The sequence below is a fragment of the Aythya marila genome (assembly GCF_965140915.1).
Source record: "Aythya marila genome assembly, chromosome: 25".
Classification (NCBI taxonomy): domain Eukaryota; kingdom Metazoa; phylum Chordata; class Aves; order Anseriformes; family Anatidae; genus Aythya; species Aythya marila.
Window position 1 is genome coordinate 1,366,826 of NC_139066.1, and position 26,737 is coordinate 1,393,562.

At 49.9% G+C, this 26,737-nt stretch overlaps 2 protein-coding genes across 7 annotated transcripts; one reads left to right on the forward strand and one right to left on the reverse strand.

Annotated features, from left to right (window-relative positions):
• Positions 1–1,633: 1,633 nt before the first annotated feature.
• Positions 1,634–14,299, reverse strand: DBF4B (DBF4B-CDC7 kinase regulatory subunit). 3 transcript variants are annotated; one of them, XM_082778875.1, is made up of 11 exons: positions 13,952–14,299; positions 11,930–12,121; positions 10,698–10,748; positions 10,003–10,072; positions 9,004–9,074; positions 8,403–8,439; positions 6,376–6,418; positions 5,435–5,551; positions 5,089–5,215; positions 4,293–4,402; positions 1,634–3,715 (listed from the first exon to the last, which is right to left on the reverse strand). In XM_082778875.1, exons 1-11 carry the CDS (start codon positions 14,063–14,065, stop codon positions 2,320–2,322), a joined length of 2,328 nt encoding a protein of 775 aa, XP_082635001.1. In that variant the 5' UTR covers positions 14,066–14,299; the 3' UTR covers positions 1,634–2,319. The 3 variants fall into 3 exon arrangements, with proteins under 3 accessions (XP_082635001.1, XP_082635000.1, XP_082635002.1); XM_082778874.1 differs by having other exon boundaries at positions 6,376–6,421; XM_082778876.1 differs by lacking the exon at positions 13,952–14,299 and adding an exon at positions 10,852–11,125 and having other exon boundaries at positions 6,376–6,421; positions 11,930–12,066.
• Positions 14,292–26,417, forward strand: CCDC43 (coiled-coil domain containing 43). 4 transcript variants are annotated; one of them, XM_082778879.1, is made up of 5 exons: positions 14,292–14,569; positions 20,080–20,200; positions 22,313–22,448; positions 23,124–23,182; positions 24,908–26,417. In XM_082778879.1, exons 1-5 carry the CDS (start codon positions 14,369–14,371, stop codon positions 25,093–25,095), a joined length of 705 nt encoding a protein of 234 aa, XP_082635005.1. In that variant the 5' UTR covers positions 14,292–14,368; the 3' UTR covers positions 25,096–26,417. The 4 variants fall into 4 exon arrangements, with proteins under 4 accessions (XP_082635005.1, XP_082635006.1, XP_082635003.1 ...); XM_082778880.1 differs by having other exon boundaries at positions 20,080–20,167; XM_082778877.1 differs by lacking the exon at positions 24,908–26,417 and adding an exon at positions 24,507–24,887 and having other exon boundaries at positions 23,124–23,235.
• Positions 26,418–26,737: the final 320 nt, after the last annotated feature.

Here is a 26,737-nt window from a genome sequence, read left to right on the forward strand (position 1 = left end):
AATTCCCTTTCATTCCGCAGCAGGACACAGCCGTGGGATCAAGGGTGCAGAAGAGCAGGGGAAGGTGACATAGCCTGGAGGGGGGGAGCAGATCCACAGGAGGGACATGGCACAGACACCGGCGGCGCGGGGGTCCCGGGGGGAGCAGGAGGGGTGTGGAGCTGCACAAGTGGGTCAGCGCAAAGCTTCCCGGGGAGCAGCCGCCGCCTCCTCTCCCCGGAGCATAGCAGAAAACAGCTCGGCTGCGGCTGGACCGAGGCAGAGGCTCATTTATAATAGAGCTGATGCCTCCCCCCCCCCTCGTCTGGCTGGCGGGAAAGGCCCTGGGGACCCCCACGGCAGCGCCAAGCCCAAGGAAACGTTTCCCCGCACGTGCTGGGGCTCAGCACATCCATGGGGCTGGGGGAGGTGGAAGTTTGTCGAGGATTTTGAGCAGGGACTCATGGTCAACAACTGTGCAAAAAGGGGACAGGAGCATTTAGCAGGGGAAGCGAAGGCATGGACACACCAAGGGGCACGGAGCAGGGATGGGAGAGGCGAATTGCCCCGGCCCTCCCCATTTCCTCTCCCTGATGCTTCACAGAGCCTTAACACATCGGGAAGGGTTGCCCATGAGGCTGGGAGCGGGCTCTGGGGACTTGCCATCACCTCCGATACCACCAAACCCAGAGCGCGCTGCCACATCCCACAAAGCCTTCCCCGGGCCCAAAGAGCAGGGTGGCAGCAGGAGGAAGGGCTGTGGGTGCAGTGACAAGGGGGACAAGAGCTGCACAGGAGGGGTCTGGGCCAGCTGATGCCAGCTGGGCACCTGCTGGAAGGCTTGGGCAGTCCTCAAGGGTGCACTGAGCAGCTCAGCTGCCCTCAAGAAGTGCCGGAGTTTGGCTGTTGCACCAGGGAGGGTTTAGCTTCAGAAGGACGGCTGAAGTCCCCAGTGCAGCCTCCTGCCCAAAGCAGGGCTGTCATCCACCTCCAGACAATACTCAGGCAGGGGGGAATTTCCAAGGCCAGACAGCCCCCCCAGTGCCCCAGGACTGTCCCATCCTCCTGGGCAGGGAGCTTTTCCTTTTCATAACCTGCACCCAAGCTCAGAAGGTCCCCCTGGGCCACCTGGCACTGCTGAAAGAAGAGATTGATTCCATCACACCCATAATTGCCCTTTCCCAAGGCACAGGCAGCTTTTCAACACCTCTCAGTAAGGGCAGCCCACCCCAGGTCCGCTCCCTGGCCATCTCAGCAGCCTCCACCACTATCTCTTCAATTTCTCCACATCCCTCTCCGCCTGGGGCCATCCCACACATGGCCGTCCCCACACTAAGCAGAGGTACAATGCCTTCCCTCCACCTGCTGACCACATTCCTAATGCAAGCCCCAGCCTGGGGGTTGTTCTGGGACTGCTGGCTCCTACTGAACCCAGTGCCCCCTGCAGCTCCTTCTCAGCTAGGCTCCTGCTCAAAGCCAGGCACCCAGCCCAAAGCCAGGGAAGATTCACACTCCTTGGAGGTAGCTGCGAGAAAGGAGGCAGACAAATTTTACCCAACATACAGCAGAAGAGTATCTCTTTCACTTTATTTAAAAGTTTAAAAGTTCATTTAAAAAAAGTCAGCTTATTACCAGCTACAAACATCCGTAAACACTGAAGACATCCAACGCAGCCCCAAACCACAAGAACACAGATCTCACTGCCACAGCCCTCCTCCTCCCTATCTCTGCAACCCCAAAGACAGTGTGGAAGGGGGAACAGGCCATGCCCTGAATGGGGCAAAGAGCCTATTCCTGCTGAAGACATACCACTAGAGATGGACCACCTTGTCAGCAGCCTGGTGAGGAGTTAAAGAAGGAAGCTACCAGCTACAAGAGGAGGGAAGATCCCAGCCCCTGAGGACAGTGAAATCACTGCAGCACCCAGCAGATCCCAACAGTTTCAGATTTGAATGCCTGCACGAGGAGGACACGTGTCACCCTACCCTACCCAGGCCAGGATGATGAGCTGCCTGTGGTGCTTCCTCACACATCCAGTGAAATGCAGCCACAAGGAGCCGGGCTGTGACTCGCAGCCGCTGGTGTCTTTCCTCCAGGGAATCAGGCAAGAAGATGTCAAAGCCTAGGGAAGGCAGCGCTGGACAGGGATGCGTTGCAACGGAGAGGTGTTGGCACATCTCAATCCCTCGGGCTCAGCCCAGGCCGTCTGGAGGAGGCTGTGCAGGCACCATCCTCACTCCAGCTCCCAGCTGGCCCTAACAGCGAGGGTGCCTTGTTAAATCCCTTTCCAGCCACTCTGCAGCTCCCATTAAGGGACCAGAGAACTGCCAGGAGGTGGTTTTAGCTTGTCCAGCTGCCAAAAAAGGTCTCAAATATAGGGAGGGGGGCTTCTTTGGTCTCTGTGCAGTAGTTCCGGCAGCTCTTGTCACCTTTGGTTGCCCACTCAAAATCTGAATTCTGCTTCAGGACTGAGCAGAGCTGAGACTCGTACCCACTGTCTCTCACATTGACATGTGTCCTTTGGAGCAAATCCCTGTCCACAGCCCGAATCCTGCTGTCTTGGACACCCGTTAGTGTAGAGAGCAGCTGGACATCCCAGTCTGACTCAGAAGAACTCTTTCTGAAGTTATCATCAGCCTGTGTATTACACGGAAGACGGTGAAGGAGCCCAGGGCACGGAGTCTGTTCCTTGCTGTGGCTGGGGAGGCTGGGTAGTTCAGGGGCTATTTTTTCTCCTGTTTTGACACAGAGGGAGCAGCAACATCTGGCTTCAGCCACAGGCAGTTTCGCAGAGGGCGACTGGCCAGCAGGACAGCTGCTCTTGCTCATTGTGGACTCCAGAGCAGGACTGAGCACATTCCTGGGTGTATTTCCATTCTCCCCTCCAAGCTTCCCATGGGAACTCACGTTCCCTCTGCTCCAGCCATGCTTGCTGACAGTGCTCACTACAGCAGTCTCTGTGGGATCAAACCCCACAGACAGAGCTTCGAGGGAACCTGGCTGTGATGCAGGGTCCACAGGGTTCCCACAAAGGCACAGATCCAAAACAGGAGGGTGATGAGGCCTGGTGGAGAGCTTTGTGCTTAGGGGCCAGCTGCCAGCCTCCACACCAGGCAAGCCTGGCTCAGGCGTCTGTCCTGCACCCTGCACACCCATCCCACCACCCACTGGGCTTGCCTGCTTACACAGCGAGCGGCCACCACCCAGCTCCAGCCTGGGCTTCTTTCCCACCTGGGTGCTCTGACTGGAGGAGAGCTGGCGTTTCCTGGAGACAGGCAGTGCTTGTGGAAGATGGCTGACAGACCCAAGCACCTGCTGGTTATCAGGTTCAGAGGAAGAAGCGATTGCCTCTCCGACATGACTGGCTGCTACACAAGTGCCCCAGGCAAACTCAGGAGCCAAGTCTGAGTCCGTATCCCCCACCACAGCAAACTCCTCCGTGGTAGCACGTGCAGCACAGACCCCTGCAGTGAGTCCTGCTCTGACAGACAGCCCCAAGGAGCAGTTCTCAGACAATCTCCCCTCTTCTCTGGGGTTACTGACCCTGTCCCTGGGCAGGCCAGAGGAGCATTCCTTGATCTTCAGGCCAGGATCAGGCTCTGCATCAAACAGATCCACAGCACCCTGCTCAGCCTGCTGGCTTTCCTTTCCCAGCTCTGCTGTCAGCTTCTCAATTCCTCCAGTAACTTGTGCTCGAGGCATTAAGTGTTCATCTGTCAGGCAGCACAGCGGCACCCTGAAAAGAACCATCCGTTAATGCTCATTCTCCCTAGGCCTGGCGACACCCTCCCCCCAGCAAGATGAAGCATTTTCTGCAGAGGCAGTAAGAAATTTTAGACAGGTAAGGCTCAGCAAACAGCGATACTGCTGCTGGCAGAGGAGACGAGCAGGCTGAGATCCTTTGTGCTGCCCAACAGCCCACGGTCTGGGCACAGGAGTGTAACAGAGCAGCAGGCTTGTGCCAGACATGGGACAGAGGAGACAGGTCTGTTCTTTCCAGTTTAAGCTGTTCTTTCCAGTTTAAGAGGCACTAGAAGCCCACAGGGAGTTCCATGAAGCAAAGAACACACAGAAACTGAGAAAGACCATTTCCCACAGCTTGCCTAAGCCTTGTTGGCCCAGCCAGCAACACCGTGTTGGTTTTTTAGTTAATCCCAGCCCTCAGCTCCATGCTGGCATATTCCCTGGCACAGGGCACAAACTAAGATCTAGTACTACAGTAGCACAGTGATTCAGGCCTGTTCCCGTGAGCACACCACGCAGTATGGTGCTGCTGTTCTGCTCCAGGAGTTACCACATACACAGAGACTTACTTGGCTGGCTGCTCCACAAAGTCATTGGTGAGCTGCGAAATGACACGATCCACAGGGGCGTACCGCGAGTCGTCCAGCGCGAACTGCTTGTGCTGGGGGCTCTGGAGATGCTGGAAAGTGGCAAAAGCCCTTTTAGCAACACTCATCCTTTCACAGAATTTGTAGTAACAGCCACTTCCCACAGCCTAGAGGGCACACAGTCTTTTCAGCAGATAGAGCCATTGTTCGGAAGCAGATTTGGGAAACGTAGGCAACGCTGTTACCCCCAGTTGCTTACAGCGAGTATGCTGTTCCCATAGACACCTGATGATGAGGAGGCTGTGTCTATATCTAACAGCAGCCTACAGCTTTCCCCAGCAGCTACTAAAAAGGCAGATTCCAAGTATGTACTGTCTATCACTAGAGGCTGTGCTGAACAATGTGGCCTTCAGAGCATCTTGCAGGAGATAAAAACCTCTTCTCACCTTTTTAATCAGCCTATCCCTCCCAGCTGCTGCAGAATGGGGTTCTCATCTTACACTTCAGGTAACAGGACGACCCCTGAGACTCTCCTAGCCCCAGAAGTGAGCATGTCATGCTCTGATCTTCATAACTAGCTTACCCAGACCAAGAAATCTGGGTAGATATTCCATGGCTTTCACCTACAATGCAGATCCCACTACATCCAGAAAGGCTGTACAAACCTGCCTTCCTTCCAAAATGGGTTTGTATTGATAACAGGGACATTGGGATCATCTAAGCCACTGAGTGGTCTCTCTAACTTTTGCAAGGAGCCAGGTCCCAGGGGAGCCTTTACCTTTTGCAGCTCTTCAAATGTCTCTCGGCAGCACTCACAAAACCCCCTCTTCTTCTTTGGCACAGTGACAGGCGTGGACTGGGGGCTCTTCTCCCCGTTGCTGTGCATTGGACAGCCCTCCACACCCCTACAAGGTAACAGCAAACATCTTCCCTGCCCTCATGTCACGGCAGCAGCAGGCACCCAGCTGCCTGCACAAGGCCAGGGACACAGCGCTGCCTTTGAGCTACAGCTGTTTAACCCAGAGCAGTGCTCCTTTCACCCACACTCACAAGTGCTTCTCCATGCCCTGGTAGCCAGCAGGGCAGCAGGATTAAAAACTTGCACAGAAGTAGCTACAACCTACCTGGCTCTGCAAGAACTTGAGAGGTTTTTCAGAGGCTCGAATGGGCTGGAACTTTTGGGTGCCAGGAAGTTCAGGTCGGGAAAGCTTTTAAACTGGTGGTGGAAGGGCCGGAATTGCCTGAAAGAAGCACATCAGGACATCTGGCAGTGATTGTGATGGCAAGGTTAGAGAGCTGTCCTTCCCTCAGAGGGGCTCAAGGCACTGTCTCTGTTATGACAGGATACTGCCCACTGCTGTCCTTATGTGTGGCTGTTCCAGAGACTTCCTACTTCTCATTGGAGTGGGGAAATACTAAACTGGATCCCCAGTAAGCGGCACTGAGGGGGGGATGTTTTAGCCAGCAGCAGCTAGTGCAGTATTTTCAGCTACACTGCAGCATTGGAAGGCTTCAATTCCCAGACCACATTTCTCTTCCTCATACTTCAATGCAAGCAGCATGTAAAACCTAATATTTGACCCTGTAGCTGCCTTAAATGTTGTCTTCAGAATAATTAGTTGGTACTGTGGATACCGTTAGAGTTACAGAGTTGTTAGAAACACCACAGAGATCAAATCCCCTTGTGCTGGATGCTGTAATCAAATTACAGGCCTTGACCTTTATGTGCCTCGATCTCCTTCCCCATTTCAGAGGGCTCAAACAGATTAAGTGACCTGCAAGGATCACATACGGAATCTGAGCAAGGAAGTAAACTCTGTTGTCAAGTCTCATTTAGCAACTTCTTTCACCCTGACACACAAGCCACCTAGATTATTTCTCTAAACTCCCTTTGCCTCCTCTAGGAGAGTGTCACCTTTCTGGTGAGTAACAGGGTCTTCAAAGAAGCCTTGGGGACAGAATATTCAATGCCACACAATAAGGAAAAGCAGGAATAGATTCCCTCCCTGGGAGCCCTGAAGTTTTAATATAGTTTGGCTGTGATACTTAGAATGGTCTCATTTACCTGCTCTGGTCTTCAACCTTCAGAAAAGGGGGCTTCAGTTTTCCTGCTAGAAAGACAGCTGGTTAGAAGTTACCCTGGCCAAATTCCCTACTTATTCATTCATTCCTCAACAGAAATGGGCTACAGAGCCAAGCTCATCGGTACTTCTTACACCCATGTGTGCCAAGTGCTGGCTAAGTGCAGCTAAGACAGGATCCAGCAAACAGCTCTTTGGGAAATCTGCAACAGCCCCCACCTCCAGAGCAATCGCTAGGGTGAACAAACCCTACAGGCAGTCCACTAGCGGAGTCTTTCCTCCTTTGAAAGAACATCCAGCCCCAGAGGTTTGCATCTCAAACATCTCAACAGCCTTAGTAGTCAGTGGCCTAACCCCAAACCTCCAGTTTGGACTTGAATCTTAAGAACTGTCAGGCATCCCCAGTGCAACATGCCACCAAGCATGAGAAACAAGTCTGGAAGAAACAAAGCGCAGCTACAGTCACATAAGCACAGTGCTCTGCCTCAGCCTTTCCAGTGCTGGTTTCTCCCCTGACTTTTATACAGCAGCCCAGAGTTCAGAATGGCTCAGGCCAGGACAGCTGAGTCTAATAGCTAAGAGCTGCTGGAGACACACCAACGTGATACAGAGCCAAGCCTGCCACGAGAACTCTGCTAGAGAGCAGTGCCTGGCCTTAGCTTGGTCCCTTAGGAGGTCAAACAGCAGCTATGTTTTGTACAGAGGCATATCTTAAGGAAGCAGAAAAAAGCCTCAGCAGTGCATTCAGAGAAAAGGTTTTCAGAGGCAGGCAAATGACCAAGATAGGAAAAACTACCTTGCCCCTCTTGCCTTGCAGGTCTGTTCAACTCACAAGTGATAACACTGTGCTTAGCACACATATCTGAGTACAGACCTGGTTAAGAAACAGAAGAACACTAGGGTATTCCTGCTGAGCATCTGCCTGAACCTGAAACCAACACTCTCCTCTCTCTCTCCTTGCCTCTGAAGGGTGAGGTGTTTTGTTTTCTTGTGATCCTGGAACTCAGTGCTATTTTCTCTGAAGAAATTTTAACCTCATTCTCCAGAAAGGCAGAGTCCACCTGTTAGTTTCTCGAGTCTCATCCGGAGCTTGTACCAAATGTGCCGTTATGTTGCTAAAGGAGCTATTTAAGTACAGGATCAATGTTTCCACATAAATGCTGTCAAATGCTTAGCACTTCTGAGAGCAAGGCCACATTTAGGGGCCTAGATAAAACCAAGGCTGGTGGGCAGGCCCTAAGCTCTTGTGGCAGAGTGCTGAATGGTGACAAACCATTCAGCTGTCACCACAAGTCCCCAAGCAGAGTTCAAAGTGTGCCACAATTATGAGCTCTGAGCTTGCAGCAGACAATCTGGCTTACTCAACAGTTTTTCATGCTATTTTTCACATCTTTCCCACAAAACTGGAAAATAGTTTATGCGTCCCACAAAGAATCCAGGTTGGAGTCTGCTTTAAGATGTTCTCCAACGAGAAAAATCTAAAAGTCACAAATAGGCACAATTATGTCACTGGTGCCAATTCCAGTGGCACAAGTGGCTCTTGTCTAATTGCAGATGAGAACCTGGGCTTCCCCCCTCCTTTGGGAGCGTTAGCCCTAGATTGTGTCTCAACAACGGATTTCAGCCTAACAGCAGTGAGTGGGTTAGGAGGAACATGCTCTCCTCTCTAGGATGCATTATTCTTCAAAATTTCTTTTGAGCCAGCGGATTCAACACACAGTGCCAGCAGCACAGTTCTTAAGTGCCTTGGGATTCTGGGAGTTGAGCTGCAAACTGTTCATGGGATTTTAAAAACACTGCCTGAAATCAAAGGCATAACATTCTCATCTGCATTAGGAGGCTGTAGCTAGACTCAGACAAGGAGTTACAAAAAATGTTCAAGAGAAACTGCCTTAAACAGTTGTGGTATCTTGCTTTGCTGAAGTTTCAGATAAATGTTCAATTTCTAAATGAGGCTTCTTCAAGCAGCTCCACATTTGAATGTGAAGGGGAACACAGCTTCCAGACTTACCTTTGCGAATTTTTGATCCAGATGCAAGGCATTTCACCTAAAGGAAAAAGAGATGCATTTAATATGGGAGCCAGTGCAGGCAGAACCGTAATTACTGATCCCGATGCAACAAACTGAGATTACAGCAGTCTCACCCACCACTTCACAGCTCTTGCATTGCAGACTATATCACCTCCCCCTGATTATTTTGTCTCCCAAATTACCTAAAGGTACTTTAAATATGAGGCTGCCACTCTCTAATCTTCTGCCTTACCTTCTCACTGACCTCTCCAATACATTAAAAGATAGTTCAGAAAGCCGGTACACTAGCTACATACAATTTTATTTTTTAACCCTTAGTCCCCTACAAGTCAAAATCAGCACTAGCTGTGCTACAGATGAGGTTGATAACTACCATCTGTCTTGTTCTCTGCTTTTATCCCCACTTTAAGAATTCTTTGACTGTTGCCATCCCCATCAATGAACAAAAGCACCAATGCTGAATGAAAACCTAGGTCACCCTGCTTACTAACCCACTGGCATTAGATGAGCTAGGAGGAGTGCTCAAGAGCTACCAAGGGATCCCAAGCACTTCCAACTGGGCTGGAGTTAGGTCAGTTACCTCTGTCTTCTGGCTCTGCTTCCTCGATCCTGAGATGGCACGCAGCAGCTGTTGAGCATACAACAACATTTCTGTAGAGGTGGGCTGTCAAAGAGCCATAGCTCAGCAAGAGAAGGTGAGCTGTTCCCCCTGGACTGACTGCAGGGCAAGTACAACTGCCTGCATGCACTGAGAGCATGCAGTGCCTGAGCCTGCCATCACCTGGCACAGTATCACTACTACACAGGTAATTCACCCAGGAGCAAGATAAGAAAGAGTATTTTGAGGGAAGGCACCCGATGCTGCTCTTTAGCAGAGCTGGAGGCTGGCTTTGAGTCTCTGCAGAAATGAGACACTGTCAGGGATTGTTCAGCATACAGACCAGACCCCGGAATTTGAAAGCCATGGCAGACTTGTAACACTGCTGCAGTTCAGCAGAGCTGGCTGCTCGGGAAGGGGTACTAACAGTAGCAGCCTCCATCACACATCCAGACAAGCGCAGCCAAGGCTGTATGTCACTGTCATCGGACACTCAGGAACCTTTTACTCCAGACCTATTATTAGAATCAGTTTCACCATCTGTCTTTCCTATCACCCTCTCCCCATTCATCACCAAGGCAGGAAGCGCCTTCCAGCACAGGTCCTCAAACAGCAGCACTTCCTAATTAAAAACAACCAAGTCCTGCCATTATGGTGATCTGTACGTCCAGGCCAATTAGTAAAAGTGGTCTCCTTTGAAGAAATTCAGGCACCGACTGAGCTATTAACATTTCCTAAAATCACAGCCCCAGTATTTTACAACATACTCTGTGTTTGCTATTGTAAATGTGACACTAGCATGTTCTATGCATACAAAGTTAATCAAATTTTTGAAGTGCAAACCTAACCAGTGCAGCATAGCTCAAGAACCATATATTCCTCACAATTTCTTCCTTCCCCCATACCACACTCATTTCTGCCCATCCTCCTTCAAAACCACCGATTACCAGAAGCTAAATTCCAGCATACAGAGAAGGATACCATCCACGTGCAAGATCTGGACTCCCCACAATCGAGCATTGGCGAGGATACTGCTGCCACTGCAGGTGTCCTGTTCAAACAGAGAGGTTTGGCAAGGTACAGCTCAAAGCACACAGTACATGCAGCAATAGCTCTAGTTTATTGTTAATCTTGCTGTCTGATTAACAGACCAATACATAGGTATTATTAAAACATGTGCATCAGGGCACAGAAGAAAAGGCTCATACTCATGGCTTTACCTACCCCAAATCAAAACTAGCATCTAGTTCAGATTTTTATCCCTGCTATAGTTTGAACTTCTTAAGTGGGCACTGAGATTCTTTTGGCCACTGTGATAGTGAAGACTCCAAAGGAGCCCTTTGCCCCAGCCATATGGCTTTAGTTCTTTCTAGGCTAAGAATTCATCTGTTGGTCTTACGTTAAGAATTCTTAATGTGGAACAACCAAATCACTGGGACAGGCCTTGAAAGCAGCTAACATGGAAGGATGACATGGCTCCATGAAGAACAGCGTCCAGGAACACTGCATAATTTTCCATAGAGCCACAAGCAACAGCTTCATACCTTTACTAGCCCCAGAGTCTGCTCCCGTCAGCAGGGAGGGGCTCTGGAGAAGTGGCTGGCACTGGTTCTGCACAGCTCAGCAGTGCTGTGAACATACCCAGCTACAGGAAAGCTTATCCACGTGCTGCTCACCTGATTCTTCATGGCCTTCTGCAGCAGCTCCTTTCCCCTGCTGATCAGGGCCTGCAGAGAAAGAAGGCAAGTACTGTGCTAAAGCAGAGAGCTGCCAGGCAGCACCAAGCTGAGGACAACATGGATACCCAGTAATAACAATTTCTAGTGATACCTGCTCTCTGCTGGGGAGAGGAATCTGGCCAAGACTTCATCTCAAAGACAGCAGGACTTAGCTTTTCCAGGGAATACAAACCGCAGACACCCTTTATATCCACAGTAAGCAGCAATTCAGCCAAGGCTTGGCTTTTATTGAACAGCAGAGAATGCTCCGGAGGGAGCCAAGAGGAAGTAGAGACTTAGTTCTGAAACTCCACGTGCCAACAGGCTGGCAGGGGTTAGAACAATCCTTGCTCGTCCTTTCTGGGAAGCAAGTCTCGTTTGATAGCCTATGATTTCAGGAAATAGGTTAAGCGTATTGTAAGACAAGTGGATAGCGCTACAAGCAAGGGTGGGGAACAAACACACTATGAGTGAACCCCCTGACACCAGCCTAGGCTTCTCCAAGAGATGCTATGCTGCAAGTGGTCCAGATCCAGCTGGCAGAGATGCCTATGGCCTGGATTCGGGTAGTAGGCTCTGCCAGCATCTCTGCTGCCCACGGCCACAGCTTCCAGCAGGCCCCAGCACTCAAGGACACTGGAGCTTTGGCTACAAGCACTGCTGATCAGAAAGCCCAGCTCCAGCAGAGTGAATAGAACCTAGAGAAAACCCTTTTTGAAAGCTGCCCTTGCAGCTCTCCTCTCACACGGCAATTGCTGTGCCTTACCCATGTCTGTCCACACACAACCACAGCCTGCAATACTTCTGATGCGGATTTATCTCGCCTACATTTCTGTGCTTTCTAAATATACCTCTGTGTCTGGATGGATTACCTGTTCTGTTGGGAAGCTAACCAAGCCCTCTATTTCCTCTACCATTTGAGTAGATATCATTTGCTTACTATTAAAGCTGTGACATGCACATTAGAGCAGACAATGATGCAAAGGCATCATTGAACATTGGTATAGATATGCATTTATACCATAAAGAACATTGGTATAAATATGAATGATTAGGCTGAGCAGAAAAAAAAAAACACACAACATGGTTGCTCAGAGCAGAAACAACTACCTTGAACACCAGTCTCAGGTTCTACTCTATAGATCCCTTGGGACAAACTTTGGGGTGGCGTAAACCTTGGTAGCTCTTACCTTGTCTGGTGGCTTCTGCTGAAGTCTGGTATGATTCCCCTTGGAGGTAGAAGGCATTGGGCTCTTGGCTTTTGCATCCTCTGATGTTGTGTTGCTCCTCTTCTCAGTCCGTGTCCCAGCTTTGTCTCGTTTGGCCTCTTTGTTACTGGACACCACGTAGTTGACTTCTTTGCTTAGGAAGCTTTCGGTGACCTGCAGAAAAAGGGAGAACAGAGCAGCTCTAAAATTGTCCAGCATCTCTGAGTCAGAAGAATCCTGCTAAGCAAGATCTATTGCCTTTAGCTTAACCTCTCTGCAGCTAAGGGGCTACTGAACGTACTTATCTTCAGAAGTACGTCGTCCTTCCAGAGGGAGGAGAACCCGTGATATGCAGACAGCGTGTCCTACAGATAAACTGCAAATAGTCACGAGAATCTTCAAACTGAGATTTACTTGGCATGATGCTATCACCTACTCCTCTAGCAGTGGTTTCAGAAAAAAAGCAGTGGCAACTTTTCAAAGCAGAGAAAGCCAACAGGTGAGAAAACAGACCTGGACATCATGCAACACTGGAAGCACTCAGTTCTGAGGACAATAGAGCACATTTTGGCAACAGAAAGCAGAAAGTAAACAGCTGGGACAAGTAGCTTAGTGAAGAACAGAGCGCCAGGGAACCAGAAAGTTGAAACACGCACACCTTTGTGCAGAAGGTAGAAGACTAAGAGGTGGAAAACATGCTTCATTTGGGGTACTAACTGTAGGCTTATCAGAAATGCAGCAGAAGGCAGTCACAGGGTACTAACACACAGGTATGGGGCACACAAGAAGACACACAATCGAACAAGGTGAAGTCATGGCTGCTGAACAAGCCAGTTCTGCTGCCCTACAGAGTCCCTGTGGACCAGGATCCCAGACCCACACATGTGAAGTGCCACAAGTGACATTATAGGCTGCCCTACAGCAGTGACTTACACTGCACGACATTAAGAAACCTGAAGGTATTAAAGACAAACTCAAAATACCCCAATCCAAATAACGCTTCGATGTGTTATCACCCCTACATCAAGGTGAAATTTAAGGCCCCACATTCAAGTCAGAGTTAATTGCTCTTAACCTGGTGCTCGAAGAACGCACAGGTTTTGGATACTACCACTGAAGGGGCACCACATTCTTGAATTCAGCATCTCCACAGCAGCAGAGGAATGAGAACTCCACCATGGGTGGGCTGCACTTCAGAGAGCGAAGTGACACGAGACAATGCCTGATAAGAAGCCAGAGGGACAGCCAAAAGGCTAAAATTAGATCCAACTACTGTGGCAGCCACGCAGAGCACTAACCACTGGGAGCAAGCATTTCTCAGGCTTGAAAACACACAGCTAAGTAAGGAGGAGGCTTTGAGGAGAGCCCTCAGAAGTTGATGGCACATGCAGGTGAGGGCAGAAGGAAACCAGCAAGTTAAGCATGAACGGATGATTAAAAAAAAAAAAAGAAAGGAAAATCATACATCAGCCTCCCCAGGACCTGATCCTGAGGCAAGAACTACGCAGAGACTTTACACCCGGGTGTAGCACTGAGGAACTTTGGAAGCTTTGGGGTGCGCATGAGAAGATCTGCCTCAAGGAGGGAGATGAGACAGCCTGGAGACCAGCAGCAACACCTCAGGGCCACAGAACGGTTGGGAGGGGAGGGGAGGGCAGCCCCGGGTCCCCCTCCTCCAGCCCAGGGCCCGGTCCCGGCGGCTTCTGGAGGTCTCCCCGGAGGAGCCCCCGCAGCCTCTCCTGTGCCAGCTCCGCCACCGCCAGGGCACAGAAGCGCTTCCCGGCGGTCAGAGGGCACCTCCCGGGCCCCGCTTCGTGCCCGGTGCCCCTGGGCCCGGCTCCGTCCTCCCCGCGGGGATTTACGGGCACGGCCGGGCCCCCCCCAGCTCCCCCCTCACCCCGCACGGAGGCACCGGCAGCCCCCGGGGGGGGAACCCCAGCGAGCACCGGCAGCGAGAAGGGGCGCAGCGGGGCAGGTCCCGGTGCCGGTCCCGGTGCCGCTCACCCCGCCCAGGTGCCGGATGGCCGCCGCCAGGTCCCGCGCCGCCCGCCCGCTCGGCACGTCCAGGTAGAAGGACTTCCCGCGGAGCGGCCGCCCGGTGGCAGCGGGGCCCGCCATGGCGGGGAGGCTCCGCTCGGTCCCGAGCCCCCCGGCACAGCCCCGCTCTCCCCCGCCGCCGCCGTTTAAATTTCCGCTCGCCCCGCCCCTAACGGCGCCGCGGAGGGCCGCGGGCTGCCCGGGGAGCCGGGAGCGGTGGAGGCGGCGACAGCGGCGGCGGGGCTCGGTGCTGGGGAAGGGGGTGCGGGCCGGGATCCGGTGCTGCAAGGCTCAGCCCAGCCCGGTGCCGATCCTGGCGCCGGTCCCGGTGCAGCCCCGCGTGGTCCCTCGCGCACGCGCAGCCGGTGGCGGCGGCGCTGCAAAATGGCGGCGCCCAGCGCGGCGGCGGCGGCGACAGCGGCGGGGATCGGTGGCGGTGGCTTCGAACCGTGGCTGGCGGCGCGGCTGGAGGCGCTGGGGCTCGACCGCGCCGTGTACGGCGCCTACATCGCGGGGCTGCTCCGCGAGGAGGAGGGCGACGAGGAGCGGCTGGAGGCGCTGCGTGGGGTGCTGGCCGCCTGCCTGGTGAGGGCCGGGGACCGAGGGGAGGGACCGGGACCGGGACCGGGTCTCCCCCCTCACCCCCGGGTTGTGGAGCCCGGGCCGGGCTCCGTGAGGGGCGGGCGGCCGGGGCGGGCCGGTTGCGGCTGTGGGGTCGCGGTGTGAGGCCGGGGGCGAAACGTGAGGGTTGGGGGGATCCCGGGGGGGTCCCGGGGTTGTGGCGGTTTTCAGCCCCCTCACGAGGGGAGCGGAGGGGCAGGCGCTGGGCTCTGCAGGGGGACAGCGACAGGACCCGGGGGGACGGCGTGGAGCTGGGACGGAGCAGGGTCAGGGTGGTGTTGGGGATGGGTCTGCACCCAGATCGGGCACTGCGATGGGCTCCCGTGGGATGTGCTCACAGCCGGAGCTCAGGTGTTTGGACAAGGGTCTGAGATGCACAGTCCGATTTTTAGGTAGCCCTGTGTGGAGCCAGGGGTTGGGCTTGGTGGTCCTGGTGGCACCTGGCAGATAACTAGTGATGGGACTAGAGAAAACGGCCTCAAGTTGCACCAGGGGAGGTTCGGGTTGGAAATGAGGAGACGTTTCTGCTCAGAAAGAGCAGTCGGGCACTGGGATGGGGTGCCCGGGGGGAGTCGCTGTCCCTGGGGGTGTTCAAGGAGAGGTTGGACGTGGTGCCTGGGGACATGGGTTAGTGGGTGATGCTGGCAGGGGGGATGGTTGGAGCAGATGATCTTGGAGCTGTTGTCCAACCTTTATGATTCTATGACCCTTCCGATTCAAATATTCTGTACTTCCTTCACACCATGGTGCCAGCTCCAAGGCTGCAGCTGCAGCTCCTGCAGGGCCTGGCTGCTTGCCGGGGTGCAGAGGGTACGAGGCTTGGGCTGCGAGCTGGTGGCTCCCAGGGGCGCAGGGCATGGCTTTGGAGGTGGTGTTCAACACCCTCTTGTCAGCTGAGCAACAGCTGTGCTAGGCTGTTAACATTCCTTAAACAGGTCTCATTTCTCCCAGTACAGCACGGTCGTACAGGAATCAGTCCCTGGGATCCAACTGGAGCTGGAATTAGTGACTGGGAGAGACTGAAGGTGCTGCCAGCCTTGCCTGGCCAGAGCCTGGAGCCTCCAGTGATGGGCAGTGCCTGCCTGCTCTGCCAGGAAAGAGTTAGGAGAGTTCACAAGAGTTTCTTCCCAATGGTCAGCTATTTTGGGGGCTGTAAGACTTTTATACCATTTGTATTTCAGGACGTTGCATAGATGGATATTCAGTAGTATAAAATGCTCAGCAGTAAGTGTGCGCTTGTATTAAGTAATGGTCTGCTCAGGTGCTGTCACTGGTTTCCCCCCAGACCATCTGTATAGGAGCATAAAACCCAAAGGGGTTAGCTCTTTTTGTTAATATGGGTAACTTTAATTCCGTCTGTTAGCTGACTGCGTGCCATTTTAAACCAGTTTTCCTAAAATTCAGTGTGGCTCTTTACTATGTTCTGTCATCACTTCCCCACCCTGGTGGGGCACCAGCCATGAGTTTCTAAAAGAAGTTTAACAATGTCAGCATAGCCCTGTGCCTAGACTAATAGGAGGAGCAAACACTAACTCCTCTGGAGCTAGGGACAGAGTGAGATGTCTTTGGAAGTGCTGTTCTAAAGCCTTGTCTGGAGCTGAGGTTAATTGCCTTACCTGTAATCGCCAGACTGCTGCTTCTCATCGCCAAAGGCAGAGCCCATCTCTGAAGCCTGACCGTGCTGGTTGCAGACTTGCAGCTGGGGTGGGCCTTGTGTTTCGGTCTGGGTGCTCTTTCTGAACTGCGGAGGTACGTAGCTCGTTGCCCTTCCCTTGCCCTGCAGCTGGCTGCAGCATGCTCTGATATTTCCTGTTTTCTCTTTATTGCTGAGGTACCCTTCTCTCGCACTGTCAGCAGTGCGGTTTTTGAAGGCTGGTGTGCGGTTTTTGTGCGCATCTAGTTCTGGGCTGCCTTTCATTCGTGACAATCCCATTTCTTCTGTGTTCTCTTCTGAGTCAGGGTTGACTCTCTTGCAGTTGACTTACGCTTCATGTGCAAGTTCCAGGTCAGTTTGATTATCTACTCCTGTAAAATATATTTTTGCCTCTTGAACCCTGTGACATCCTTTTTATTTCTTCTACTCAGTGTGTCTTTTCTTTATTTGTTAGACTCCAAGCTTATTTCTTTATTGATTATTGAGACACTCTTTCATTTGGTTAATTTGGGGCCTTTCTTTACAATTGTTTTCTCTGTGTTCTGTGTACAAATTCCAGGTCATCTCTTCGTTTGTTTTTGACAATCATCGCTAAAATACATTTTGAGCAGCCTCTGCACCTCATGTTCGGGTTCCTCAGTCTCTCATACATTAGTTCCCTGAGTTTATTCAAACTTCTTGTTTCAGATCGAGTTCTGTTTCCGTTCTGTTCCCCTCCTTATGCCAAACAGACTCTGGGTCACTCAGTCCATGTATATCTTCTATAGTTATTTTTTCTCTGTATGTACTGACCTCTAAGATAACATAATTTCTTGTTTGGTGATTATTGAATGAAATACATCCACAGCTACCTGAACTCCACCAGTACTAGTAGCGTTTGTTCTTCAGTTGCATACATGGGAGGTGAATCTCCCACAGATCCAGAAATCGGTGCTGGTAGAGGTCTTTATCCAGACTGCGGTAAGACAGAAGGGTTACATAGCAAACGCCCTGCACTATGTGGCAGAGCTTCTCTCTGCTTCCTTCTGTAAAGGTTTCAGCTGGGCTGTCCCATCATGTTTCTTTTTCTGTTGCTCTGTTCATGTCCATTTGCATGCTGTCATCTTGGTCTTCCGTTTCTTCCTTTTGGAATATGAAGACTGTCCAGCTCTGAGGCTGAGTTATTTCTTCATCATGTTTCAGGGATATCTGAAATGGCTCATCTTAGTGTTCTCCCCACGTAGGCTACGCTGGTATACAAATACTTGGTTTGTTCTTACTGCTCAAATCCTCATTAGAAGGCACAGGTATCTGCCATCATTATTAGTCTTCTGCACTTTGTTTTCCTTCCTACTTACTGCTATTCCTTTGTCAATACTTACCTGATTTTCATCTTCCTGCATGCTGAAAGCAGGCACATGGGGAATGTCTTTCCCATCCTTCTTTCCTGGTTTAATATAAAGTTGAAATCAAGGCTGGCAAAATGGACAGTGGGCTCATATTCCCAGTGCTTGGGGTATCCCATCCTTCATGGAGGATCCTCTTACTGTGAATGTTTCTAGTGCTTCAAATCCTTCATGTCTTTGAACCTTGTTGATGTTTGTTATCTTTTCACAACTTTTCACAACTTGTGTTTTTTCTCTGAGGACTGGAGTTGTTTCTATGCACATCATCCTTGGTGTGGTCTGCTCATCCTGCACATGTGCCTGTGAGGATCTCAGAGCAGCATCTCCCAGTGTGAATGGGGTCTGTAGGTTCTTATGCTTGATCTTAGCAGACTGGGCATCATCCCATCCTCTGGGTTTACTCAAGGCAAGTTGTCTACTTCAAGTGTTGGTGTGAATCACAAACCCTTCATCCTTCTGCTATTTCTGTGTTTGCACATCACTTCAGCCTCACAGCCCCAAGTATCCTGCACACTTCTTGTAGCATCTCCTCCCTAAGCCAGGGTCCTTGTTCCTTGTTCCTGTGCTGTGCTCATGATCTCGGTGCTCAGCAGACTTGTGTAATGGTATTACTGTGTGGTGTTCTCCTGCCATCTCTGTTACATGCAGAATTTTTTGCCTACCTGTTGTAGACCTAGGGTGGGAGGATTTCACTCTGAGTTACTCTTTATTTGTATTGCAGCAAAAGGTGAAGAGATCTTGTGTGTTTCTGTAGCTTGTCTGTCCCATGGCTGTGGAAAACTCAGCTTTTTTGCTGTCCCCATGCAGGTGAGCTTTGCTCTGCTGAATAAGCAATGTTTTCAGCGACTGTCCTGGAACTTGGAGGTGTTTTTTAGGTACCTGTTGGCCAAGTTTTCGAGATGAGAATTGTGAACTTGTTACCTGTCTGGTGGGAAGTCTGTGTGCAGGGGTTTCATGTATTGGCTTTCAAATGCCAGTTACTGCATGCCAAGCTGGGAGAGATAGGGAAAGGGACAGCTGAGGCCTGGTTATTATGCACCTTTATAAGATATTCTTTTCTAGGCAGAGGTTATCAAGCTTTCTGCAAGTATTTAGGGCTAGCTTTTGGCATAGATAGGGTAAGCAGCGGTCATGGGTGGTAGAAAAAGTCTAGTAAGAGGCCACAACTGCTTTGGTGCCTAATTTGACCCTGCCTAAATGTAGCGCTGCTTCCGAAGGAAGAAGTATGGGAGACTGCAAGAAGCTGCAGGCCTGGACCTAGCTGGATGTTAACGCCTGCGATGTGCTCAGCAGACCCACCAGGGTACCAGGGAGGGAATGGCTCAGTCCCAGCTGCCTGTGTCCTGGCCAGCTAGTTTCCATTTGGTATTAACCCTTCTCAAGCCCCTCAAACTTTCTGCAGCTGTTTTTTCCTAAGCCGTGGGCAGATTTGCTGTTGGGTGATTTAGTGTTAATTAGCAAAAAAAAAAAAAAAAAAAAAAAAAGAACAAAAACCACACCACAACACCTTGAAACCTTCCGCCTGCTGTACAGCTGCATATTCCTGGTCAGGCGCTCCTGGCTGTAGCTAGAGCAGTGTGTCTGCTGCTGGTGCTCGTGTTACGCTGTTGGTGAGACCCCTGAGAAGCCACAGGTGGACAGTGGGGAGAGCGTCAGTGGTGGAGGAGCAGTGCATGAAGGACCTGACCTGGTGGTGGGAATACTTCTGTGCAGCTGCTCAGGCGTGCTTCCTTTCTCCCCACGGCTTCAGGTTTTCCTTTGTAGCGACCAAGTGCATTCCACTGCCACCTCTCTCAGTCATGTTGAATGCTCCAGGCAGGTCAAGGGGCTGCCAGTATCAGTCCGTTAGTTGCTGGTGGGAGGATATAGTCTACCAGTACTACCAGAGTGGGTTCCGTTCCATGTTGTGCCCGACCCATCTCGTCTCCAGTCTCGTTTATTAGTGTCGGTGAGGAGGTGGTCTTTGACTAGCATCCCTGCAGCCCGGCTCAGGAGGAGATACGATGCTGCTCAGTAGCTGGCTAGAGTTATGGCAGCCTGCTCGCCTTTCTTCGGTCATGGTAGGGCTGTTGTGCCTAGTGAGCCTGCAGCTGTGAGACCAGCATTTGATAGGGCCGTACCTGGTGGAAAAGTAACGCGTGGTGATGATGTGGTATCTCCTGGTGTGGTGCTTGTGCTTGGGCAGCCGTGCGGAGCTCTCACCCTGAGCTGTGTCATCAAGTGAGTGCATCTCGTGACTTGCCTTGTCCTGCTGCCACAGGTTAACAGAAGTCCTACATGTGTTTATTAAGTAGGGTCCATGTGAAAAACTGTATCGCTTGAGCTTATTGCCGGGTGTTCAGATTCTTTGCAGCTGGTACTTCTTATATGATTCATGCTTGTTTAAAGCAGACCAACTTTGCTCCAAGACTGAGAAGTCTCTTTTCCCTTACTAGGAAGAAGATCTCTTAAACGATGTTTGCAGGGAAGTAGTCGAGAAGTGGTCTGAATCTCAGATTGTTGACGCCAAAGAGAAAAAAGAAGGTAGTGTTGCTGCTCCATGTCTCCTTCCACGTGGTATGAGTACTTTGCAGGGCTTTACTAAGATGAGAACTGTGTGTCTGCTTGGTTAGGACCTAAAACCAATGCTGCTAATGTGTTTGCAGATCTGGCTCACTTCTCATTGCCATGGATGCTTATTTACTGTTTTGTCTTGAAACACAAAATGAGGTTGAGTAGTTTCACTTCTGGCTGTCACTAGCATTCTGCTGCTCTTTGGGCTCAGAATCCTGCAGAGGAAAAAGTTGTTTGTTTTTTCTGCAGGATTTTTAAAATTCCCTTTTGTTTAAAAAAAAAAAAAAAAAGGCTTAATCACCACTAAATGCTAATGATGTAGCAATGACAGCTAGGGCTCTAATGGTAGGTGCAGTTATGGTATAAAATGCATATGCTTGCTTCAGTTTATGCTCATTTGGGAAGTGAGTAGTTTTACTCTACTACAGCTGCACCTACGGAGAGCTGTGCAGCCCTTTGTGCTGCTGCTCACTCCAGCAGGCATCAGGAAAGCATCCTTACTTTCCTCTTTCAAAGTCTTCTCTTAATACTGTCCTTTTTTCCCCTAAATGCTTGCAGGAGGGAAGCTCTGTTGGGCTGCTGCTGTACTAATGCTGCTACTTTCCCAATAATGCATATAGTCCTGCTAATCCTTTGTACCCTCTCTGAAGCCATCCCTTGTCTTCAGCTGCTGGCTCTGGAGTGGAAACGTCTTGTTCTTGTTGGCTGGGGGAGGCATATTCTGGTCACTGAGCAGAGCTCTGGAGCACAAGGAAGTCACGCTGAAAGGTTTTGCAGGTTTCAGCACACTGCATGGTTCAGTTAGGGGTCTTCCAACTGTACGGACCTAACTGCCAGCCTGCATGGGTGACAATGTAACATCCCTTCGGGCTAAATCTGTGTTTTTGGTTGCCTTGCATTTTTTTTTTTTGTCAGTTCAGGTGCAGACAGAACATCATCTCTGATATTGTTCTAGAAATAGTTCTCCCCAGTGAGTCCTTGTCATGAGGGCTGCATTTAAGTAGCGCTTCTCTCGTCTAAATCTTGGAGTTTCACTTAACTGCTGAAGCACACCGCAGTTAAGTGTCTTTCCCTGAAAATTCATTGAAGTACTCTGTCCTTGGCCTCTCTTTGCCTTTGGCAGAGGACAGGAAAACGTTCTGTTATTCTTTATATTAAAAAAACAAATCCCTCTTTTGCGGACAAGTGACTGGAACTGCTGAAGTTGCTGTTGGACTCCTGCAGCTCATACCATTGGTTTCTCACAGTGAACCAGGGATTTTCTCACCTGTCACAGAAAGAAGGTAGCAATATATGTCCTTAGAGCTAGGTTGTTAGAAATGTAAGGATTTACTGCACTGTGACTCCATAGAAGGATACATCCCAAACGGAGTCAGTATCTACTGGTTGTAACTTCTAGAAAATACATATGAGGTGTTAGCTCTTGTGGAAGAATGAAGTGTGTGAAATTAAAAACCTGGAGTGCATCTTCCAGCTTTTAAATTGAGCACAAAAGCTAACCTGTATGGAAACCTGCCCTTGTAGAAAGGCTGCTACACGCTGCCAGTTTCACATTGGAAATGAAATTGTAAGTTATTAACAAACAAACAAATGTCAAAAATAAATGCCATTTTAAGAAATGGACAGCGTGATATTAAAAGGCTAATCAACTGCTCATTTCCCTAGGTGAAAAAAGAGTATTAAACTGGTTAGTAACTTTTTTCCCAGAATTTCTATTTAACATGATGTTAACTACATAGTTAAATAAACATACTTAGCCTCTTTTAACAAGAAGAGAATGCACTTTGGGGTGAAATGGATTTTCATTAGCTAATAGTTCTATTGATTTCGGAGTTGAATCATGAAGCTTCCCTTACTCCAGGGAGAACAGTGCCTGGGCAGTGCTGCGTGCTCAGGGGAGCTCCTCCTTGCTGCGCGGAGCCACTGCTCCAATCGCTTTGGCCAGGTGGCTTCGCATTTAGGTCGGCAGCAGGAGGGCAACGTGCTTGGCCCTGGTGGTAGGACAAGGCCTTTGGGGGCCTGCGGAGGCACAGGTGGGAGCTGCAGGAGGGAGCAGCTGGGTCTTGGTGGCCTGCATCTGCAGGGACTGACTGATGCTCTGACTCTTCTTGCCAGATGAGATCCAAGCGATTGCCAGCATGATGGAGAAGCAGGCCAAGATTGTAGTGAAGCCAAAGGAGATCTCCCAGGAAGATAAGCAAAGGAAAGCTGCCCTCCTGGCCCAGTATGCCAACGTGACGGATGAGGAGGAATATCCTTTTCCTGACACAGTCAAGATGGAGTGCCTGGGAGGACGATGATTATAAAAAATCTCCTGAAATGCCTTTCTATCTTTGCAGTGTCTAGTGGAAGAATTGGAGGAACTTGTCAGTCTTCTTTTTTCCCAGTGAAGTAGCTTCCGTGGGAAAAAGCATGGAATCTCTTAGTTTGTGGAGTGCCGTGTATGCAGACACTTCTTTGAGTTCGGTCCTCCACCATTGTCACACTCCCACCAACACAGCTTGGCTGGGTAAGGTTTGTCCACTTTAGGTGCATTGCAGAAGATGAGTGAATCCGCTCCCAGCATCTGTGCGTGGTAGGTAATGTATTGAATTTCTCTCTTGCTTTCTGGCAAGAAATCTGTTGAAAAGATCCTCTTTAGAGAGAGTAAATGTAGAGTGGGAGAGCTTAAAGTTAGCTCTTCATAGTGCTGAAGAACAAGTTGTTCCATGAAGAGAAAGTTGATAAGAGTGGATCTTACCTGGCATTTGAGAAGCAGAGGGGAGTTAAACATCAGGCTTTATGCTTGTCTTGTCCTTGATCATCAACATTAGCTTTTAGCTTCTTCCTCCTGGCTTGGTAAAATTGTTATTTGATGTATTTTGATCTGAGTGTGACTAGATAGACAAGCTTGTTACTGATGTCCATATTTCCTTAATTCTCTCACTGGCGACGATGAACAGGATGGATCTGTTGGGACAGCAGTAAATATTGGATCAGAGAAATGTATCCTTTGCTTCTCGATGACTTGGGCTCCTTGGAAGGAAGGCAGCATCTGTGTGAGTTTCCTGTCCTTTTTTTAATTGGTGTTGATGCTCACGGTTTCTTTAGGGCCACCATTTAAGCTGGTGATTTTTTTTTTTAATGTAACCTCACCTTGCTCATAATGAAGTTAAATGTTTCATCTGCATTTCTGCTCTCCCCCCCCACTGCCTTGTGTGCACAGCTAAGACCGATCCTTTCATTTTATTTTTTTCTCCTTTATCCCTTCCTTTTCTCTCCTGTCCTTTCTGAAGCTTCACAGAACATGCTACTGATAAAGATAATTCTCCCAACATTAGTTTAATGCTAAGTGGTGTCCAGATCATATCAGGAACTAATAAAAGTGAAATAGAAACAAGATTACTGAGAAATGCCTAAGGGCATGGTGCAGTTGAACTTTGTTGGTGAACAAGGACCAAACTATCTCTTATTTTTCTCAATGCAATAATTTGGGACTTTCCTTGAACTCACCAGCTGGCAAGCTTAAGGTGGAAGCAGGTTTTATCACGGCCCAGAATTAAAATGTGGAATATTTAAATTATTCTTGTCCCTAAATTGCTGATAGGAAGAGACAGAAAAAGAGGAAGAGACAGAAAAGGAGACGCCCACTTGCTCTTCCAAATGTTATTCCTAAAGGGCTTACCATTAGTTCCTGCAGGAGAAATGACCTGAGGCTGTGGCAGTCCTTAGTCTCACCTCTGCCTGTGTCTGCAGCCTTCCTCCATGGCGAGCAGGACAGGTAGAGCTGTGCTGCGTGGGACTATCCTTGCAGTGCCATTTCCTTTGGTTTGATGGTTACAGAGCTAGCGGGATGCGTTGTCTGCTGGCTGGCAGCTCTGCCTGGGATGTCAGCTGTAATCATAATGGACACAGCTATATGTGCATACATACACGTACATACATGTTTAAACATGCACATAAATACAGCTATAGCAAAGCTGCTCAAGGAAGCTTTACAAAATACGTTATTTTTCTACTTCTAGTTTGTAGAGGTTTCGCTTTTTTTTTCAAATCAGTCTAAAGAACCTGCAGGCTTGGTTTTGAACTTGAATTTTCTAGGAAAGAACTTGCTTTTTCCATTTTCTAGGAAGCACAGGTTTAAGCTACGTGACTTTTCTGTTTGGAAAAACAAGCAGAGTTTCCTTTTCGTTTTTCCATTCCTCACTTGTTATTCCCAGATTCTTTACCTGCTTGGTGAGAATTGGGAGTCAGAAATGTTCCTTTTCTTTGCACAGCACTTTCTACAGAGTTGCTGGCTGCTGGCATGCAGGGTTTCTTTTCTTTGCAGAGCCCTTGGGTGAGAAATGAGCAGCTGAGATCTGTCTTAGGTGAATCAAGGCTGAGCTTACTGAGGCAGAACTCTGCCCTGCTCCCAGCAAGGCAGGGATCCTGCAAGGTGCAGCCGTCAGCAAGAAGCAGGAGAGCACAGGACCTGGGGGTGAAGCAGAACGGAGGTGATGCAGCCACTGCCTTTTCCTGTGCCACGGGCTGCGCTGTGACAGCAGACACCCCTTGGCCCTGACCTCCATCCCTCTTGATGGGAGGTGCGGCTCTAGGTGAAGGGGGAGGTAAAACAAAGCAACCCATGTGCTAAAAACAGTGTCTAGTGTACAGCCCCAAAATACTGCTGAAAAGATGAACTGTGCATGCTCAGACAGAGCATGTTGTTTGCCCTTAACTCACTACCAGCGCTGTTCCGAAACACCAACGTGGAGGATGTCTTGAATGCCCGAAAGCTGGAACGGGAGCTGCTGCGAGATGAGTTTCAGAAGAAAAAAGAGCAAGATAAACTCCAGCGAGAGAAGGATAAGCTAGCCAAGCAGGAGCGGAAGGAAAAGGAGAAGAAAAGGACACAAAAAGGAGAGCGAAAGCGATAGCTGGGGTTTTCTAGTTGGACTCTCAAGCGATAAAATCAATTAAGAATATGGTGTGTGTTTAAAAAGCTGCAGAAATTCTGGGCACGTGGCTGGTGACTGGTTCTCTGGAAGCATTTCCTTTTTTTTTTTTTTTTTTTTTTTTAACCTAGCAAAAAAGAAATTTCAAGCACCTCTTAAACTCAAATTGTGCCATGTGCTTGTGGTGTCAAGTGTCCCAGTCGGTTATTGTGGCCAATGTCTGTACCAAAGAACAGTGAAGTGATTGTCTGTGTTTCAAATTGATCAATTTTACTTCTAACTACTTAAAGTAAAGCAAAACGAAATGTAGGAAAGGGCTTCCAAACTGGCTGCATCCTCATGCTGGCCTAGGATTTGCAGCATCAGCATTGTATGATTTGAGAACAGAGCAAAGCCCCTTTCTGACATGTAATTAAGGACATGCTGCTACAGGGTGAATGTGAATTTACACTAGCCTGAAAAATGTATTTGCAAATACATTTACGTATGCTGCCAAGAACAGTGCTATGTCTTCATTCTGGCTGAGGGAGCAGGGTTTGGATCTGACCTCAGCAAGGGCAAATGCTGTTCTGCAGCAAGAGAAAGGAAATCGTATGAAATATATATGAGTTCCAGCTATGAGACTGCTTCACCCACAGGCTCTTGGTAAGGGAAATGCCACAGTGATTTGAGTATCAGCTAGAGCAGTAGCTAATGGGTCAAGTCCTTATGCTGTTCTGAGATTTAATGCTGGTAGCTGGAAAATGGTGCTCCCCGATGTTTCATGTGGGTGAACATCGACTGTTATTTCTATACTAGCTGCCAGGGCAAATGCTTTAATACAGGCTCAGCGCTGAGCAGCTGTGGCTGCAAGCGATTTGGATGCGCTGGCTTTACCAGCAGGTCACGCTCCCCGGGCCCAGCTGTGCTCAGGAGCTGTATGTAGGGGTTGAAGGCTTCTCTTGCCCTGCAAGGGCTCGTTACCTGCCATTTCCAGCCTTCTTTGTGACAGGGTCACCTGCCTCTGGTAAGGAGAACACCAACTTCTGTACACTCATTGGTGTGTGAAGGAAGACCTGCAGTGCTTCCAGGGGCGCAGAAGTGCTGTGCCTCACCCCTGTGCTGCTTCGTGTTCTGGCCACTGCGTTCACTTGCAAGGTTTGCTTTTGGCAACAGGCAGCTCCTGACCAGCCGGTGGTAGCTGTCTCTATCTCCTGCTCTCAGCACCAGTCTGATTAAAGGGTAATGCATCCTATTTAACTATTTTGCAAGTGTATCTAACTGCTTTATCTCTGGACTTGAATAATAAAGCCGGATGGCCAAGAAGCTGAGCTCCTCTCTGTGTCTTTGTGAGTGCTGGGGTCAGCAACTGGGGCGACCAGGGGTGCAGTGCAGCGTTGTGGAGCCTGCCCTCTGGCGGGTTTATGCCAGGTCCTGCAACCTCCCTTCCTCTTGCCCAACAGCAGTATTTCAGTATATCTGTTGCCGTCATGGTGCTGTTCCTCTTGTTCCTATGTGTAATGCCTCCCTTCTCCTCTCCTGCAGCCTGGCTGCATTGTACAGGAGCAGCACTGCCTTAGGCTTGGCCCCAGGACCAGGTTCTCCCAGCCTCAAGCGCTGCAGTGGAGCCCTGCAGGGTTGTTGT

Coding starts and splice junctions, on each gene's coding strand:
- DBF4B (XM_082778874.1), bottom strand. CDS start 14,065: ATGGCGGGCCCCGCTGCCACCGGGCGGCCGCTCCGCGGGAAGTCCTTC. Junction 12,122..13,951: donor CCATCCGGCACCTGGGCGGG/GTGAGCGGCACC, acceptor CTTTTTCTGCAG/GTCACCGAAAGCTTCCTAAG. Junction 4,403..5,088: donor CATTTGAAGAGCTGCAAAAG/GTAAAGGCTCCC, acceptor GCCACTTTCCAG/CATCTCCAGAGCCCCCAGCA.
- CCDC43 (XM_082778877.1), top strand. CDS start 14,369: ATGGCGGCGCCCAGCGCGGCGGCGGCGGCGACAGCGGCGGGGATCGGT. Junction 14,570..20,079: donor GGGTGCTGGCCGCCTGCCTG/GTGAGGGCCGGG, acceptor TTCCCTTACTAG/GAAGAAGATCTCTTAAACGA. Junction 20,201..22,312: donor TCCATGTCTCCTTCCACGTG/GTATGAGTACTT, acceptor TCTTCTTGCCAG/ATGAGATCCAAGCGATTGCC.